General features: G+C 26.9%; 1 protein-coding gene across 1 annotated transcript in view; it reads right to left on the bottom strand.

The window, feature by feature from the left end:
- Positions 1 to 807: 807 nt before the first annotated feature.
- The window catches only part of LOC111674592 (homeotic protein labial-like), a 32,335-nt gene continuing 15,623 nt past the window's right edge, over positions 808 to 17,519 (bottom strand). The window contains exons 2-3 of the mRNA XM_023435246.2: positions 1,853 to 2,187; positions 808 to 1,781 (exon numbers count right to left, since the gene is read on the bottom strand). Coding sequence (XP_023291014.2) covers positions 1,464 to 1,781; positions 1,853 to 2,187 — 653 coding nt within the window. The 3' untranslated portion in view covers positions 808 to 1,463. The remainder of the gene's footprint in view (positions 1,782 to 1,852; positions 2,188 to 17,519) is intronic.

Consider the following 17,519-nt stretch of genomic DNA (forward strand, 5'->3'; position numbering starts at 1 on the left):
TTTTCAAACAATAATATTTATTTCACGTTTTTCTATTGAATAATAATTTACAATCGTTATTTTATTATTTAAGTTTTTTAATTAATTGTTATAATAAGGACTAGTTTTTCATTTTCTGGTTACTTTGTGCTACAAAATATTATGCAAACTCTTAAATAATGACAAACAAACTAAGACTAAAATTTAATAATTACAAATACAATGAAATGAGAATTAATTTGATAAAAAAATAAAGAGAAACGAATACTAACTAATTAATATTAGTGTGTATGTACAAATTACAACAAAATAATTTACAAATTGAAACTTAAAACGAGTTGGACAACATTTTTGCTAGTGAGCGAATTAAAATTAGATTTATTTATTTAGTTTTTTGTGCCAATTTTATAAAAATTACAAGTTGAAGGAAAACTTAAAATTGAGGGAAAAAAGTGATTGGAAACTTTAGTTAAAACAGAGATGGAAGAGTGTAAATACATATACCGCTTTTTTTAAGATATAAAATATTTTATTAAGAATAATTGCCTTGTATGTATATGCAACTAAAATTCTTTCGTATGTGAATTAATTCTTTTCCATCACTGACTTTAGGTTTAAACTTTTTTTAATTTAGTTTTTTTATTAAAAACTAAAACTACTTGTCGATTTTAATTTATTTTACTTAATTTTTTAATATTATATTTTTTTGTTAATGTAAAAAGAACCCTGAGTTTGTTTTGATACACTTTTATCTCTGTTTTTTTAAGTTTTTTATTTTAATTTAGCTATTTTTTATATCTATAAATTTTTATTTCTTAATTATCAAATAATTTATGTACATATTGATTGATTTGATATTAAGTTTGTTTTTTGATTTAAGATTTTTTATTAAAATGTAGTTTGTTAATTTTTTATCACAGCCAAATGAGCAAATTGTTGTATTTTGTTAAAATTTAATTTCATTTGTCATTTGGCAATTTAGAGAGATAACTTACTATTTAATTTGTTTTATTATACAGAACTACAAAAAATTTCGGATTGAAACATTTCTTGAAATTTCGATCTTATACAACTACCACCAAAATATGAGATATTGAAATGTGTACCGTCTGCACCGATTGGTTTTGCAATCTGCCTAGAAACGACAATGTTTTTCTAACCGTAAGGAAGTACGATTTGAAGCATACCATTCAAAATCATACGGATAATATGTTTTTAGATTTCTCATTAAACTCATGTCTTTCAATTGGAAAGATTTCAGATTAATGAAGAGTATTTTATAAAACTTTTCTTTTGACGTAACAATCTTTACATAGAAAATTTTTTTTAAGAATACAAAATCAGTACACATTAATTTGATGGTATATGTATAAAGTACTAGACCTTCGTTGACATCCATTTATTTATGCATCAAAATAATCTCATATATAAATTCCTTGTCGAAGAATATTTGCAGCCCTTTGATATAATTTATTGTGTACTTTTTACATTGACTCTCGACTGTTATCACTGTTGTGCTGCATTGCCAACTGACATTCAGTTAATGTAGGGGTTGATGTTGACTTACAGCTGCTGTTATTAACATTATTACTATTGCTGTTGGTGTTTGTACATTTAGAAGTAGCCAGATTTTTGACATTATTTTGCTGGTTGGCAGCTGGTGAAGTGGTGGAGTTAATAGCAGGAGGTGAGTTGGTTGTTGTGGTGGAAACAGTGTGCTGAGTTAAAATATCGGCTGGTATAAGACCCTCTTTAACGCGTTTCTTTTGTTTCATGCGACGATTTTGAAACCAAATTTTAACCTGAAATTTGGAATAAAAAAAAATAAATTAATTTTCAATAATTTAAATAATTAAACAACTATTAAACATACCTGCGTTTCATTCAGTTGCAAAGTATTGGCAATTTCTATGCGTCTGGCTCGTGTCAAATAGCGATTGAAATGAAATTCCTTTTCCAATTCGGTTAATTGTTTATTGGTAAAATTAGTACGTCCAGAATTATTGGTAGCCGCTAAACCGCAAGACATTTGTACCATACTGCTGGGACTATGACTGCCCGAAAGTAAAACTGTTGGGGTACCTTGTCCACCCATTTGATGGGCCGCCAATACGCCGCCAGCTGTTGAAGCATTGCGACACATTGCATCCAATGTGGCTTGACCATTCAGATGATGATAATCATGCAAAGTGGCAGGTAGTTTTGGTGCTGCAAAGACAAGATACGACAAGACAATACCATAATTAGACATGTTTGTTAGTTTTTGTATACACACACGCACAACATATATATTTTTCATATATACATATTGTTGTGGTTTTACAGATTATGAGTGATTTTGTCAGTGATGATCGCTGTCAAAGTTAATCAGCGTGAGATTTTTTGGGCATTGATACTACAAAAAACCACAAGAACAACAACTGAAGTAAAATTTTTATATTTCTTATTTCTTCAACCTTTTTCCCTTAACTTGTTTCCTCTCAAACTCTACGGGGTTTTTTATTGAATGATTTGGTAATTTTGCCAAAATACATAAATATTTTATGTAAAATACAGGTACATTTATGTCTAGTTTTGGTTTTTGTTTAACTTTTTTCATGGCATGAGTTGCTAAATTTGATTCTTTTCCTTTCTGGCCCAAACATAATGTGACATGTGCCCCGTGGCTTATTCTAATATTTATGAAAATCAGATTTGGCTTCAGTGTTCCTATTGTAGGATTTGACTTTTTGTGTGTGTTTACATTTAGTTTTTCATAAGAAGGATTTCTTAATAGGATTAACAAGAGTTTGTTTGAAAATATTGGAATTAACTTGTACAAATGTAAATAAATAAAAAAAAAAGTATTATGCCAGACATATATATTTTTGTGGGTGTTTCCCAAAGGATTTTCATTAAAAAGTTTATAAAATCTTAACAATTTCACTTTTATCGATTCCCGGAAAACTATACAAGAAAATATTATTTTCAAATTAAAACTGAGTTTATTATAGTATTTGTTTTTGCCAAACGCGTCAAGAATTATTTTTCTCCACATTTCATACTTTTTCTATTACAATACTCGAATTAGGCCAATAATGTAACAAACTGATTATTTATGTACACTTTTCTATAATCTGAAACGTGATTTTTTTACTATACGATTTTATTTCTTCCATTATTTGGCTTTCACACCCCATAAAACCCGTATTTAGAGATAAAGATCATAAAAATATTGTATTTGCTCGTATTTCAAATGCTACTGTTGTAAATTAATGATATTTATATTTATTTTTTATTATTGTTTCATTTTTGGTTAGAAAATCATATATAACGCCATATTAAATGTCAAGTGTTTCCAATAATCAAAAGAGTAAAATTTATAAGTGTTTGAAATCGTACGCATTATAAAATCGAATCAGCTAAAATAAGAGAAAAAAATACCACGATCATAAATAAGTCAAAAATCATTAAAAATAATCAATCAAATATAAGTCATAGAAATCAAAAACATGTTTGTATTATAAAAATTTATAAATATTTATATGTACGAGGGTGGTTTGTTTATCTTTTTAACACCCATTAAAACAGTGAACTTGATAAGTTCTGAGAAATGAAATCAAAATTCTAAAGCCCCTACGCTGATACAATCTATGCCTTAAAAATATTCTAAGCTTTGTAAATTAAACCGGCTATTATAAACCTTAGGTTACATGGGAAGCTCGCAATTTAGTTAAACCATTATCAATTGCAAATATCCCTGTAAATTTATGACTATAGCAGTTTATATTAGCAGGGTATATTTAAGTAGTATTTACTTTCAAACTTTCCATCAAAGTATGTTTATAACATCTACCGGTTAAAAAACTGTTATCTTTTAATACATAAAACAATATTTCCTCTTATTAACTATTTATCCAAAGTACTTATTTATGTTTTTTTTTATATAAAATAAGAATCCATTCTTTACTTGCCACATTCAGACTGGAAATGGAAGAGTTTGTTTGTGTGTAATACTTGGACTCTCCACTATTTATTTTCAAGTACTGGCGCCTGCATAATGTTGGACAAATAAAGAAAGAAAATCTACTTTTAGCGTTTGATAAGACAAACTTCTATTGAATTAGTAGCTGATGTTGAAGTTACAAACATGCAACCATGTATGTACATTCATATGTACATGGGGTTGTGGCAACTACTTGTATTATAAAATGTATTGTGTTTATTTGATGAAATGAGTGTCAACAGGAATTGTACTTAATTAAGTTGTCAACAACTTTAATTATAAGAAATTACAAAAATAAGAACAGAAATAATAATTTTAAACAAACATACAATTATATGGAAGTTATAGCAGTTAATATTTAATAGATCTTTATGTATTGAGTTTTATGTAAAAATTATTTTCTATATTCTTTACGGATTTAAATTTTCCTAATAAAAACTTTAAACAAACATACAAGGAAGTCATGGCAGTTTATTTTTAATAGATCTTTATGTATTGAGTTTTATGTAAAAATTATATTCTATAGTCTTTACTGATTTAAATAGCACCAAGTTATAAGTGCTTCACGAAATATTATAAGATGATTAGTATTTCAAAAGAGTATAATTACATTAATTACATTAGCCCAATATCCGATATTAATTTACAAAACAAATTGACACAACGGATTTAATATTGACATTATCTAATTATCATCTTTTGCAATATTGTACAATCCTTTATATCTATCGTCACAGATGGTCAATATTTCTCTGGACATTAATTCGTAGACAGAAATTAAAACAATACAATTGAGACATAATTTGATTTAAAAGTGAATGAAACAAAAATCTGATTCTAATCAAATCTATGAAAATTCCTTTCTTCTTTATATTTGTAGGACAGATTTTTTTTTCGTTTTGATATTGAAACCTTTAAATGATGTTGTCAACGCCAAAAGTGTAACCCTTCCTCTTAAATCGTTTAATATTAATTGTGTGTGTTGGTGTTTGCAGAGACAAACTAAAAGTTGAAAGCGAAACCAAGAAAAGGGTGAATGACTGACAGTAAAAGAGAAAAGATACATTCATGATTACCCTGTAGTTCTAAAGGTCGGATTTATGTCAAACTATGGTAAAGTTTTGCATTACCTTTCCCCAAAAAATGCAAAACATATTTCCTAATAATCTCTATCAGCTTTCAGCGCCTATTAAGAAAAAATGTTACTTCTTCAAATATATAAATAAGAATTATAACTCAATGTCAATGCGGAATTAGTTCGAAAATCTGTAGGGTATACGCATAAATACAAAGAGTATAAATGACAGATAGTATAATTTTGATGTGAATTAGCCCCATCTTAACTCATTAGCAAAAGTCAACACATTTAGATACAGCATTTTTGAAATGTCCATATTTTTATTTGTATGTATGGGTGTATATGTATGTATATGTGTACCAGAATTAAAATTTAAGTTTTGACATGACCAACATGAATATTCATTATTGTGATTTGAAATTCTTGCATTGTATTTTTTTGTTATTCGTTAAGATTCCAGTTAATATTTTACGAAAGATTTCAATACAATGACTTGACGAAAACATACACTAATCCATTTATACTGTCATTTTTATTACTTTTTAAGTTTTGTTAACTGTCATTTAGAAACTTTCTACATTGTCATATGCAGTAAATCAATTTGAAAAAAAGTGATAAATAAACTCAAAGAAAAATATTAGTAGAAATAAGTTTAAGTTTTATATTCCGGTATTCCGAATCTTATGTAATAATTTTTATATTTCTATAATTTAATTATAAAAATACGATATTTTTTTCTTTTGCAGTTTACAAAATTAAGAATTTTAAAATTAAATTAAAGATTTTAAAAAAGAACACAGAAAAAATAATACATAACTGGAATGAATTTTTTTAATTAATTGTATGAATCGAACATGACTTTTTTTCCCAAACCATTTTCATTCAAAATATTAAAAGTTCATAGAATGTATTAATTTGTACATGACGAAATTTTTTTGGAATTTATATTTTTTTTCTGCAATATGCATGAACAAATTGCCAACAAATTCTATTATCTACTAATCTGTTTCATATTTAGTAGAAAGATAATAATCCTTTATTAGCGTATTTTGTATAATTAAAATAATATACATATTATTTGAAATGCTGAAAAACTAAATCTTAAACAATAAACCATCAGCAAACAAACTTAAATATCTTTTCTTCATAAAATCCCGCCAATTACGCAATTCTAAAAATCATAAACAAGCACAAAATTTACTAAGAAAATTTCAAACATTTGAAAAAATAAAAATGAAGAAATTTACACAATTTAGGAACTTATTCTCAAATATTATTAACTTTTATCAATGAAAGCAATTCATAGTATTTATACTGAAACTTTTTCCTGTGAAACATATTTCAAATAATATGTACTCAAACAATTAAATTTCTTAATTTTTAATAGTTTTTGAATAACAATAACATGTATTGCTACTTTTTGTAAAAAGTTGATTTGAAATTCGTTATATCGAGTACTAAATTTACTCATTCATTTGTGATATAAGGTACTCAAAGAGCTCACTAACCTCAGTATTTGTTAAGCAGTAATTTCAAAGTTCTGGACAAATTTTATGCTTTTCCAAATTTTGTTGGATAAAACGTTTCGAAAGTACGTCTCATTGAACTATCTAAGATTTGGATATCAAATATACATACATATAGAGGTCTGGGTATTAAATAATTGGAACAAATTGACAATTTGCTAAAAGAAATTCGTGTGTTTATTATGGCGCACACGATATTTTTTTCACCAACTCCGGTCTAACATAATAAAACAATAACCACTAACATAACACACTTCAGATGACAAAATTTATAAATAATAAAAACTATTACAAATGTTTTAAACTAGCTAAATATTTTGAGTGTAATAAGTACTGGTATCCATAACCATTCTCCCATATGATTGTTATAGAAATGAAATCGTTTAAATTTTTAGCTGCAGTACATTTTGAGAATGACTGAGTTAATTTTTTCTTAATTCGAAAACATTGAAGTTAATAAAGAAAAAATGTAGATTATACATGTTCATTTGAAAATGCATTGATTTGATGGCTCCCCGCGGTCACATTAGTCACGATTTGTTATAACGTTTATACAAGTAATATTCGTATAAGCCTACCAAGAAATGAAAAAAAAAACATTGAACTCGATTTTATTATTCTTACTCCTCTTTCTCTCCCTCTTTACATCTTCTTCTTCGTTAACATACAATTTTTTAATGGTGAAGAGGCAATTCGTCCTATGGGATTTAAGACAGATTTTGATTTTGAAGTTAATCTCATTACAAGCATTTATATAGAACACCAAAACAATACAATTGTATTTGAATAAAAGTAACAACATCAATCCAACAAAAAGTGCACTCATTCTTGTATCAATTTAACTAATCCTTTTACTCGGGGATTTAAAGTGGCGCCAGTGTTATGAGGTTTATCAAATTTTCACATTGTGTTAGTGCGATTGTGTCTGGATGTCTATATAGTATATGGGAGAGTGTCGTCAAACAGGAAGTTTGTTCTAGGTATTTCAAATAATCGTAACACCTTGCAATGTATTTGTCTTAACCCCTTTCACAACATGTTTGTTACAGTTTTTAAAATGTTTGGTTTGTTTACTTTTTCAAATATTTGTTTGGTGTTTGTGTTTTAAACATGTTTGTATTGGTGTTTTTAAGTTTTTATCTTCTTAATCTTTAAAAATTAAGTAAAACGGCAAACAATTTTGATGTGTAAATTTCTATATGTATGTACATATGTATATTATATGTATGTATGAATGACTTATTTTAAACGTAACAACTTGGTATCATTAACGGAAGAACAATAACAGCAATGTGACAATTTTAACTACATAAGTTGCATTTAGGGAGTGTTCAGGACTCACGACTGTTATTGAATTATCTGTAAGTATAATTTATGCTAAAGATTTTCATCTTTTTCAATTTTTAAAATTTTGAGAAATATTCTAATAAAATCATGTCATTATGTTAAAAACATTTGTATTAACTTGTACATATGTGAGTTTTTATCCTCACTAGATAGCGTAAACTATATTTGGGGTATAGTCATAAATGAGAATCGGCAGTTCGGCATTTGTTAAACAAGTGTTTGAATTTTAAGAATACCTTTTGTGACTTGATGACATTAAAAAAAAAAGAATAAAATAGAAAAAAATTGTTAATATCTCTCATATATTAGCAGTACCTTTGATTTAAATCTATATAAGATACAAGGAATTATACAACTGAAGTTTTAGTAAAATAAGTATATAAGAAGATCTGGGGATAGAAAAACTCAGATTCAGATTCGGGTTCAGAAGCTAAAAATGCATTAAAATAGTGTAATTGATTTTAAATATTTTTAAAAATCTCTATTTATTTGGCCTACAAAAGGTAGGTTGATAATGCTCAGTCTACATCCATTGCTTCTAATTTATTCGAAACATTCACACATAAATGTTTGGATGAATTTAAGATTAATTACTGATGACGTCGGAAAAATTGTTCAGTAGTAAGGACAACGGCCCCACGTACAAGTTCAAGGGTATCCATATCTTTATTTTTGTAATAAGTATGTATGTCTGTAAATCGTTACTTTTATCCGACTAACATATACAATTTCTAAATAACACTAACTGGTCACTCTAATCACAAAATACATATGTAGTTAATATAATCTTTTGGTATGTGATAAATCAATCATTAACAATTGGACTAGTATTGTTGTGGGCTCATAAATAAAAACCACAGAAATAGACTAAAAAAATGTCTGTCGTATGAGGAATTTATAACACCTTTTACACACTTCAGTTGCACAAACAATTTAAAATTGTTGTTGAGTGAAAAATCTATAAACTAAAACAAAAACAAAAACATTACATGTATTTACTTCTACATAGTGTTTGACTTAATATCAAGAGACTGAAAGAAAGTGATAGATAGAGTCGAATTGGAGAATCGTATTTGAACTATTGCAACTCATCAACTAAACGGTAGCAACCGCAAATACATGTAGTATATGTATAAATTTTTCCATTTGTTGTCACAACAAACAAACTAGAAGTATAAATTGAAAAAGTCGGATTTTAAATAAACAAACACAAATCCATTAAATGCAAGAGTACACATAAAATATATGTATCTACATTACAATACACGTTGGATTCTTTAAACGGTTTTATAAGTATTTTAAATTAATTATATATATATATATATATATATATATATATATATATATATATATATATATATATATATATATATATATATATATATATATATATATATATATATATATATATATATATACATTCATTTCGTATTAAAAATTCTTATAGGTAATTAGATTTGGATGAAAATGACAAAATCGTATCGCTGAAAAGAAGTTTATAAAATGATCACAATTCGGCAACATTACTACCGTGTTGCACAGTGAGTGTTAGGTGTATTTAGAGAAAACTGTATTTACCTTCATGTCACTAAGAAGCGTAAGAAAATCCTCTTATAATATAAAGATTTTCCTTACAAAACAAACGTTGTTAATCTGTTAAACGTCAAACTAAAAAGCGGCGGTAGTTATCTATACAACTGACTGAATGACTGTTGGTTTTGTCGCTGCTACTGCAGCTAGTAGTAGCGCTGGTGATACTGATAGGCAGGCTCACAAACAAACACACATACCACATAAATAGACAATTACTACAGAACTTGCACTACATATACAGGTAAATAAATACGAGTATGCGATTGAAGAATGTATGTTGACTTTTTATGCGAGCAATCGCTTCATGTCAAAATCGACGCGGCCGGTTGGCGGCGCTAATGTGGGCCCACGGCGCCAATGATATCTTGACGCTTGTAATATTAGTTTTAGCAGCTTATTATCGGTGATCGTCATTACGCTTGACTGTTTAATGTGGCAAGCTACCCCAACATAAATTTCATTTGATTTTTCTGCTCCGTTTTGTCATTTATAAAAGAATTTTAGTGTGTGTTTGGATGTAAGAAAGAAAAATAGACGATAGATATGCGTACACACATACATAACTTTATTTCAACTTTTCCGCGATTATCATTACAACTTAATGTTTGGTGACTATCGGAACTTCGACAGTACCATGAGTGGGGGTGGGAATAGGTATTGAACAATTGTAAGCGCCACTGGCACCAGAGTATTAATGCTAACAATGTATGACAGTTTTGTAAACAAAACAGAAGTGGACAGACAGACCTGACTAGACCACATACGATACGTTATACGTACAAGCTTAAATTGGAAATATGTTCAGATAAACAAATGTTTCATTAGTGTATGTCTATGTCTGTCCCTCTGCCTGTCCACTGATAGTGTAATAAATATATTTGCTAACTATTCTTATTTCCACATTCAAGAAAAAAAGATAATCACTGTTTTAGTCGTCATTTGGTATGTAATTCGATAACATCATTAATACCGTTAATTACAATTACAGGTATTTCTACTTTGTTATGTTTTTATTATTTAATTGATAAATTCTTGGAATATTATGAAAACTGATAAAGGCCGTCGGTAAATATTATGTCTTAAGTGTATGCATATATGTACATACATACCCACATTGTTATGTAATTAATGTTAAATACATACATATATCTTTATACATCTATATGTGAATGAAATCCCCTTTATGTGGGGATTTTTTAACTTACTTAGAATAAAAATGTTCACAAAATAAGATAAAATGTTCCATTTCCTCTAGCATCATATATGTAAATTTGATATATAATGTCTTGATTTTATTTCAATTTCCAATTTGTATTCGGGATTGGTGGAGAGAGAATTATTCAACAATCACATTAAATGTTAAATATTTACTAGAATGTAGGTGTTGAGTCCTAAACACTATTTTTAGTGGTTTTTAATTGTCGTAGTATTTACTTAGAATAACACTCACACATATTGTAAATTATACTCGAAAATAATCTACATACGTACACTTTCCGCAATAAGCTTTCAACATGTTTTGAAAGTTTTATTTAATTTTACACCCCATAGTTAAGGGAAACACATTGGTGTCTATTAAAGTTTAATTTAAAATTGAATTGACAAAAAGGCACACAAAAAACGTAAAGACAAAATAGAAAATGATTTATTAGAAAAGTATTATCTCTTGTAAACATAAAGTCAATTTTCACAAAATACAAGTTAATGCCAGTCACTTTTGCTGTTAGAGAAAGATATACGGACACACAAACTCTCAAACAAATACAAGTAATTCACACAAATTTGTGGTCTTGATAATTTGTCTAATGAAATTTTAAAATTTGTTAAATTAAACAAGAAAAAAAGAGCACAGAAAAAAAAAACAACAAAAACCCCACCTTATTTAATAAGAAAATCCGCCTTATACAAAATATTTGACATGAAAACAAAAATTGGCAACAGAAGCCGTTAATAAAGAAAAGACATTTGTGAGACACTTGTGTTAAGGTTGTCAGAATAATGAACAGAATGTAAATGTATGCAATTAATTTTAGAGGTTTACATCTGTATGTAGTGGTTAGTTTGTAGTATTTTGGAAAACATTGTAAAAAAATGGTATTTTTTTTTTTTTTGTTAAATTTAGCCTTAAGATTGATGATGACATTAGCATCATTGTCAAAAAATTATTATAAAATAAAACACAAGCAACAAAAGAAAGGCACAAAAATAAACAACAGAAAAACATTCAAACCGACCGACTGACTACCAAGAAATAAAATTGTAATATCGGAGAGAAAGACAAGTTATTTGATAAGACATTTAGTGGCTGGCTGATTGCCTTTACTTTTCCTATACTAAACGCTTTAAATTTGTAATGTTGACATTTTAATTTTGTTGCTAAAAGAAGGAAGAGGAAACACGTTAATGTATTAAATTCATAAACGTACAATATATGTTCACTTAAGGGATTACGAAAAAGAAAACAACAAAAATCCAAACTCTTAAGATGGCATGACTTATACTTAAGCTCTACCATTTTCCTAACAAATCCCTGAAGAGAGGGGGTATATTAATTAATTTAATACAAATTTAACCGTTACGAAATACATTTCGATATGAAAAACACCATTTTGTTTTGTTGTATTCTTTTGTACGATTTAATTCATTCACTTACACATGCCTATGTTGTGTATATGTTTTTAAAGATGAGAGGATGTTGATGAGATTTTGTACCGTTACATACTCGAGCTTATACATCCACCCTTAAAATTGTTCGAGTGTGTTTAACAAAAGCATAATTTTGCTGTTATATAATCTTGTGTATGTGTAAATAATTGTATATGTGTAGTATTTAAGATTCTACCACCAAAAATACACCATTTACTTGTGCCAATTTTAAAAATTTATTTCTACTGAATTGATTTTAATGGCATTTTATAAGAAAAAATTTAAACACATCACCGTATCGTAGGTAATAACATAATTTTGAGCACAAAAAACCAAAAAAATTGTTGTTATATATGTAAGTACATTAGAGTACATGTTCGTATGGAAAAAAAATATTTTCTAACAAACACTTTATTGAAAAAAATTTCATTTTCTGTAAACATTTTTACTGTTTCAATAAATGTTTTTATTTGAGTTTTATTTTTTTGTCAGCATATGGAATACAACAATAAAACAAGTTTTTAAATGCACTAAAATGAATTGATATAATTCTTATTTGTACAAAATATTAGTTTCTAGAATGTGAAACAAAATTGTTGTAAGTATATAAGTACTTTTTTACAATTTTTAATTTTATAGAATTAGTTAAAATTTTGTTAATATTCAATATATGTATATTTAAAAAAAAATATTATAGATTGAATAAGAAATTTTGTGTTTTATTATTGCCACAATACAATAAATTATTTATCTGTTTCAGATAAAAAATTTGCTGAATTTCAGTACAAATACAAATAACGTTATTGTTTTAGTAAAATAATTGTCTGGAAATGTTGCGAATATTTATAAATGTTATATAGTATATTACTTTAATAAGAAAAATCCTGAAATTTTTTCAATAAAGAATTTACGAATTTGAGTATTTAAATGACCTATCAGAAATTTTATGTAACAGTAAAAGAAATCGAAATTTTTTAATTTTTAGTAAAATTTTTAGATTTGTTACATTTTAACATACATTAATTTAATATAATTCGTTGATACACAATAATAATGATACACAATAATAATCGATAAAATATACCGAAACGGGTTTTTCCGTTTTTCAAATTTCAACCTAGATTTAATTTTATTTAAATTTATCGAAAGCTACCAAACATTACGAAATAATGTAAACAATAACATAGAAACCGTTATTTACAAAGCAAGCCTAACAAATAAGTACCCGGTAAAAGCTTTCATTACAATGTAAGGGGTTAAAATGCTAAAATTTACTTACACAATAGCATTTTAAGACATTATTATAATACGGTGATCTCATTGGAGGCAAGTACTTATCACAAACGATTACAAGTAGGTAATTAGAAAAAGTTGTCTTTTTAAATCACATGAAAAAACCTATACAGCTTCTATATCTTTACTGGAAAGATTACTAAATAATTATAAAAAGACCTTATTAGACTATGTAATCTAGGCGATATATAGAAGTCATTGAAAGGTATGTTGTTAGGTAAGTAATTACAATTGAAAGCTATTATAAAGTTTTTGCTGGGTAGTTGTGTTAATATTTCAGTTAAACTGGAAAATTGGATTTATCATAGAATGAAACTATTAAGTGTTATATACGTGTATGCTAATGTACGTTAGATAAATATAGCTAGCAGATATCCTTGAAAATCTTAAAAAATATTCGAAAAAATTACGATATTTAAAATAATTTTGGAATTGTATACAAATTTGTGTTATGTCATTGATATATTTGCATATAGTTTATTTGGCAAAAATATGAAAAAAATTCATAAAAATCTTAAAAAGGGCATTTTTATCCTTTGACCTAGCTCACCAAATATTGATGTCAGGACAAAAATATTGAGAAATGGTATCTTAGAATGAACAAAATTTTTTATTTTCGGTGGGAACATTAGTGAATTTAATTTTGGGGCCACCCTAATGTACATATGTGTGCGTATTTCTCATCTATTGCATATACATAATACAATACATATCACATGTAGACTTATGTACAAATATATGTATAAGTATAATATTATTATTGTTTAGCACTATTGTAAAAGTACAATGGTGAATTTACAATGCTACTTACACACATGTGTTTATAAATTGTATACTATATGTTTATATATAGAAATGCTATATACATATATAAATATGTATGTGTATTATATGTATTAAAAATTCCCATTCATTTGGTCCGTTTCCTCCATTGCGTTTACTTTTGCATTTGTATTATATACATATATACAATATTTTTCTTTTTTTTTTTTTGTTGGTGATCCGTCATGTTGTCAAAATGTATTACCCGAATTAAGATTTTCATTTTTTCTTCTTTTTTTTGACATTGAATTAACACGTACATACGAGTATATTTTGGTACACATCCAATACAGTAATAATAAAATAAAGAAAATGTATAAAAACGCAGATGTACATTGAAACTATTGTTAGGAAAACAATGGCCTATCAAGTGTAGAAATTTTGTATTAAAGTTTAGGTTTAATTTTTTTTTGTTGAAAACTTAAATTTTATTTATTATTTATACAATAAGGGGTGATATTTAGATATAAAATGAACAAAAAACCAAATAAGAAACTAAAATTTTCAGTTGAAAGTGACCATAAATTTCAGTTGAAGAAACAAACATTTTTCTGGGGTGTGTTCAATAGTTACGATTTGAGAATATAAACTACATCCCGGATAGTCAATTTTATAATACAGTTTCCTATTACCTGTAAAACTCTTAAATTCTATATTTGGATAAAATGTTGAATTTAAAGTTAAATATCATATTTTACCTAAATGTTTGAATAATATTATCATAGAAGACTAAATTTGATGTTTAACAAATCGCATGCTAAGCTTTTACATAAATTGCAATCCCATAACGTATTCTTTGAATCATTACGATAACATCAAAGTCTTATCTTTAAATCCTTATGAATATTTACAACTCCACATAAATTTAATTAATATATAATTGATCGATTTGATGCGTTTAAATAACGAATATTTAACGAACTTATTGTTGGTGTTAATTTACGATTATTTCTTACTTTTTCTGTGTTTATTTATTACTAAGTTTACTTGTCTAAATGATAATAAACTCTTTTTTAATAGCAATTATCATTTTATTTTACATTTTGTTAAATTTATTATTTCAATTTTTATGATGAGTATGAACCTAATAAAGACAACACGCAAACCTTTAACACTCCAATGTTGTTTGGATGATTCCAAAACACATATATTGAAGGAGGTTTTCTGGTTGTATATTTTAGTTTTTCAAAAGTGTAAAAACCACACACACGATACAGGTCAAATACATTGGTTAAATAGTTGTCATGTTGGGTGAAAGACAAAAAAGAGAGACGTTGAAAAGTGTATTACTTTTAGCCTTTTGCTATAATCGAAAACATTTATTTGACATTAAAAAGTAGAACAAACTCAGTGTGAATAGAAAGTTATTAAAATTTCAAAAAACCTAAAGCTACCTGCTATGAATACTCCCGGTATGTTTCAAAAACCAAAAGGGTCAGCATTAGACACTAGACAACAAGTCTAAACTGTCAGTCACTCAAATTGAAAAAATGTACTCCAAACTTCAACCGAAGTTAAACTAAGAATTTTATTTATTAGAGCATGAGTTGTCCAGTGTGTCTGTCCTAGTATTGGACCCTCCCTCAAGCGCCTTCTATTATTATTGTTAATTTTGTTGAATGTTTCTAATCATAATCTACACTCATACTTTTAAAGATACATATAAATATTTATATATATTTTTTATTTTTTACTATTTAGTAGTTTAGTGGTTTATGAATATTTCGTTTTTTATATTTTACATTTATTTGATGTGATGTTGTGATATTTTTTGACACTTGCACGCAATGTCATTCTTGGCACTTTGAACAGTAACAATGCACGAACTCTTGCTTCAACTCTATTCTATTTCTAGTGTTTAACGCTCTAAAAGTTGTGTCGAGCATGTTTAAAAGTGCCAAAGACTTAAACAGAAATTTTGAATTAATTATTACATTATAGAAAAAGTGGTTAAATTAAAAAAAACAAAACTTGATATAAAACAATTTGACCACCAGGAGGAATAGACTCAAATCGTAAAAGATAAATATCTCTACCAACAATACTTCTTCGTACACATCAAAATTAATGTGTATTTTTATTACAATAAATGTACTAAACGGAATAGACTATTTATTAGACGAATAAAATCTTTTAATTAGGCAGCAGTTTTTCAGATTCAGTTCAAAAATATTTAAAAAAGAACAAATGAATTATTAAATAAATAAAATAAATTAAAGAAAATTAAAATTTAATAAAAAGTTTCTCATATTTAAATCTAATCTTCATCAAGGTAATTTTAGAGAACAACGTAACAGTTTGGCTAATCCTTCTACCTAACGTTCGAGTTACGTTGCTGTAAAAAGTGACATTTATCAAATTATTAACAACAGAATTTGGATTTTTTATTTAACTTGAGAATATTAATATATAATATATTATATAATTATTCTAAAAGTAATTAAGTATGGATTCGGTCTGAAGAGTTATTAGAGTGACCGCATACAGCATGACCGAAACCTACTAAAATCTGTGTACAGAAAAGCCATGGAGCCTGACGATACATTTAATTCGCTTTAGTAAATTATTCTGGCACGCCGAGGTTAAGTTTTTTAATATTTAAGCCTTAACTGTCCGATTTCTATATATATATTATAATTATATTTAAAGATATCAATACTTAACTAAATTTATTTAATTAGTTCAAATAACAAATATCTTAAATAATTTTTGATTATTAAATTTCCCTTTCGCGCCTGGTGTAGTTTATAGTCATGATTGTAGTCTAGACTTTAGTTTGAACTAAAGTCCAATCTATGTTTATGTTTATTACAGTCTGTGTTTTAGTATATAGCCCAATCTGTAGCTTTGAGTGGTCTAGTGTTAGTTAGTTAGTCTAAAGACTAGTTAATAGTATAGTAAACTAATTAATAATCTATTCTATATTTAGATTTATATTTTAGTCTATAGTTTAGTATATAAACTATTATATAGTCTAGTCTATAATCTATTCTTTAGACAATATTCTAGCTTATAGTCTGGTTTAGTCTAGCCAAATGCCTAGTCTACAGTTTTATCAATTTATAGTTTAGTCTACAGGCTATTCATTAATTTAGTATATAGTATATTCTATAGTATGTACTATAGTATAGTCTAATATATAGTCTTGTCTGTAGCCTTATCTGCAGAGCAGTTTATGGTCTAGTATTGAACAAGAAGGTTCATTTGTTCACATAGGCTCTAAAAGAAGTTGAATTTAGTTTTAAATAAA

This window comes from Lucilia cuprina, chromosome 4, assembly GCF_022045245.1.
Source record: "Lucilia cuprina isolate Lc7/37 chromosome 4, ASM2204524v1, whole genome shotgun sequence".
Classification (NCBI taxonomy): Eukaryota; Metazoa; Arthropoda; class Insecta; order Diptera; family Calliphoridae; genus Lucilia; species Lucilia cuprina.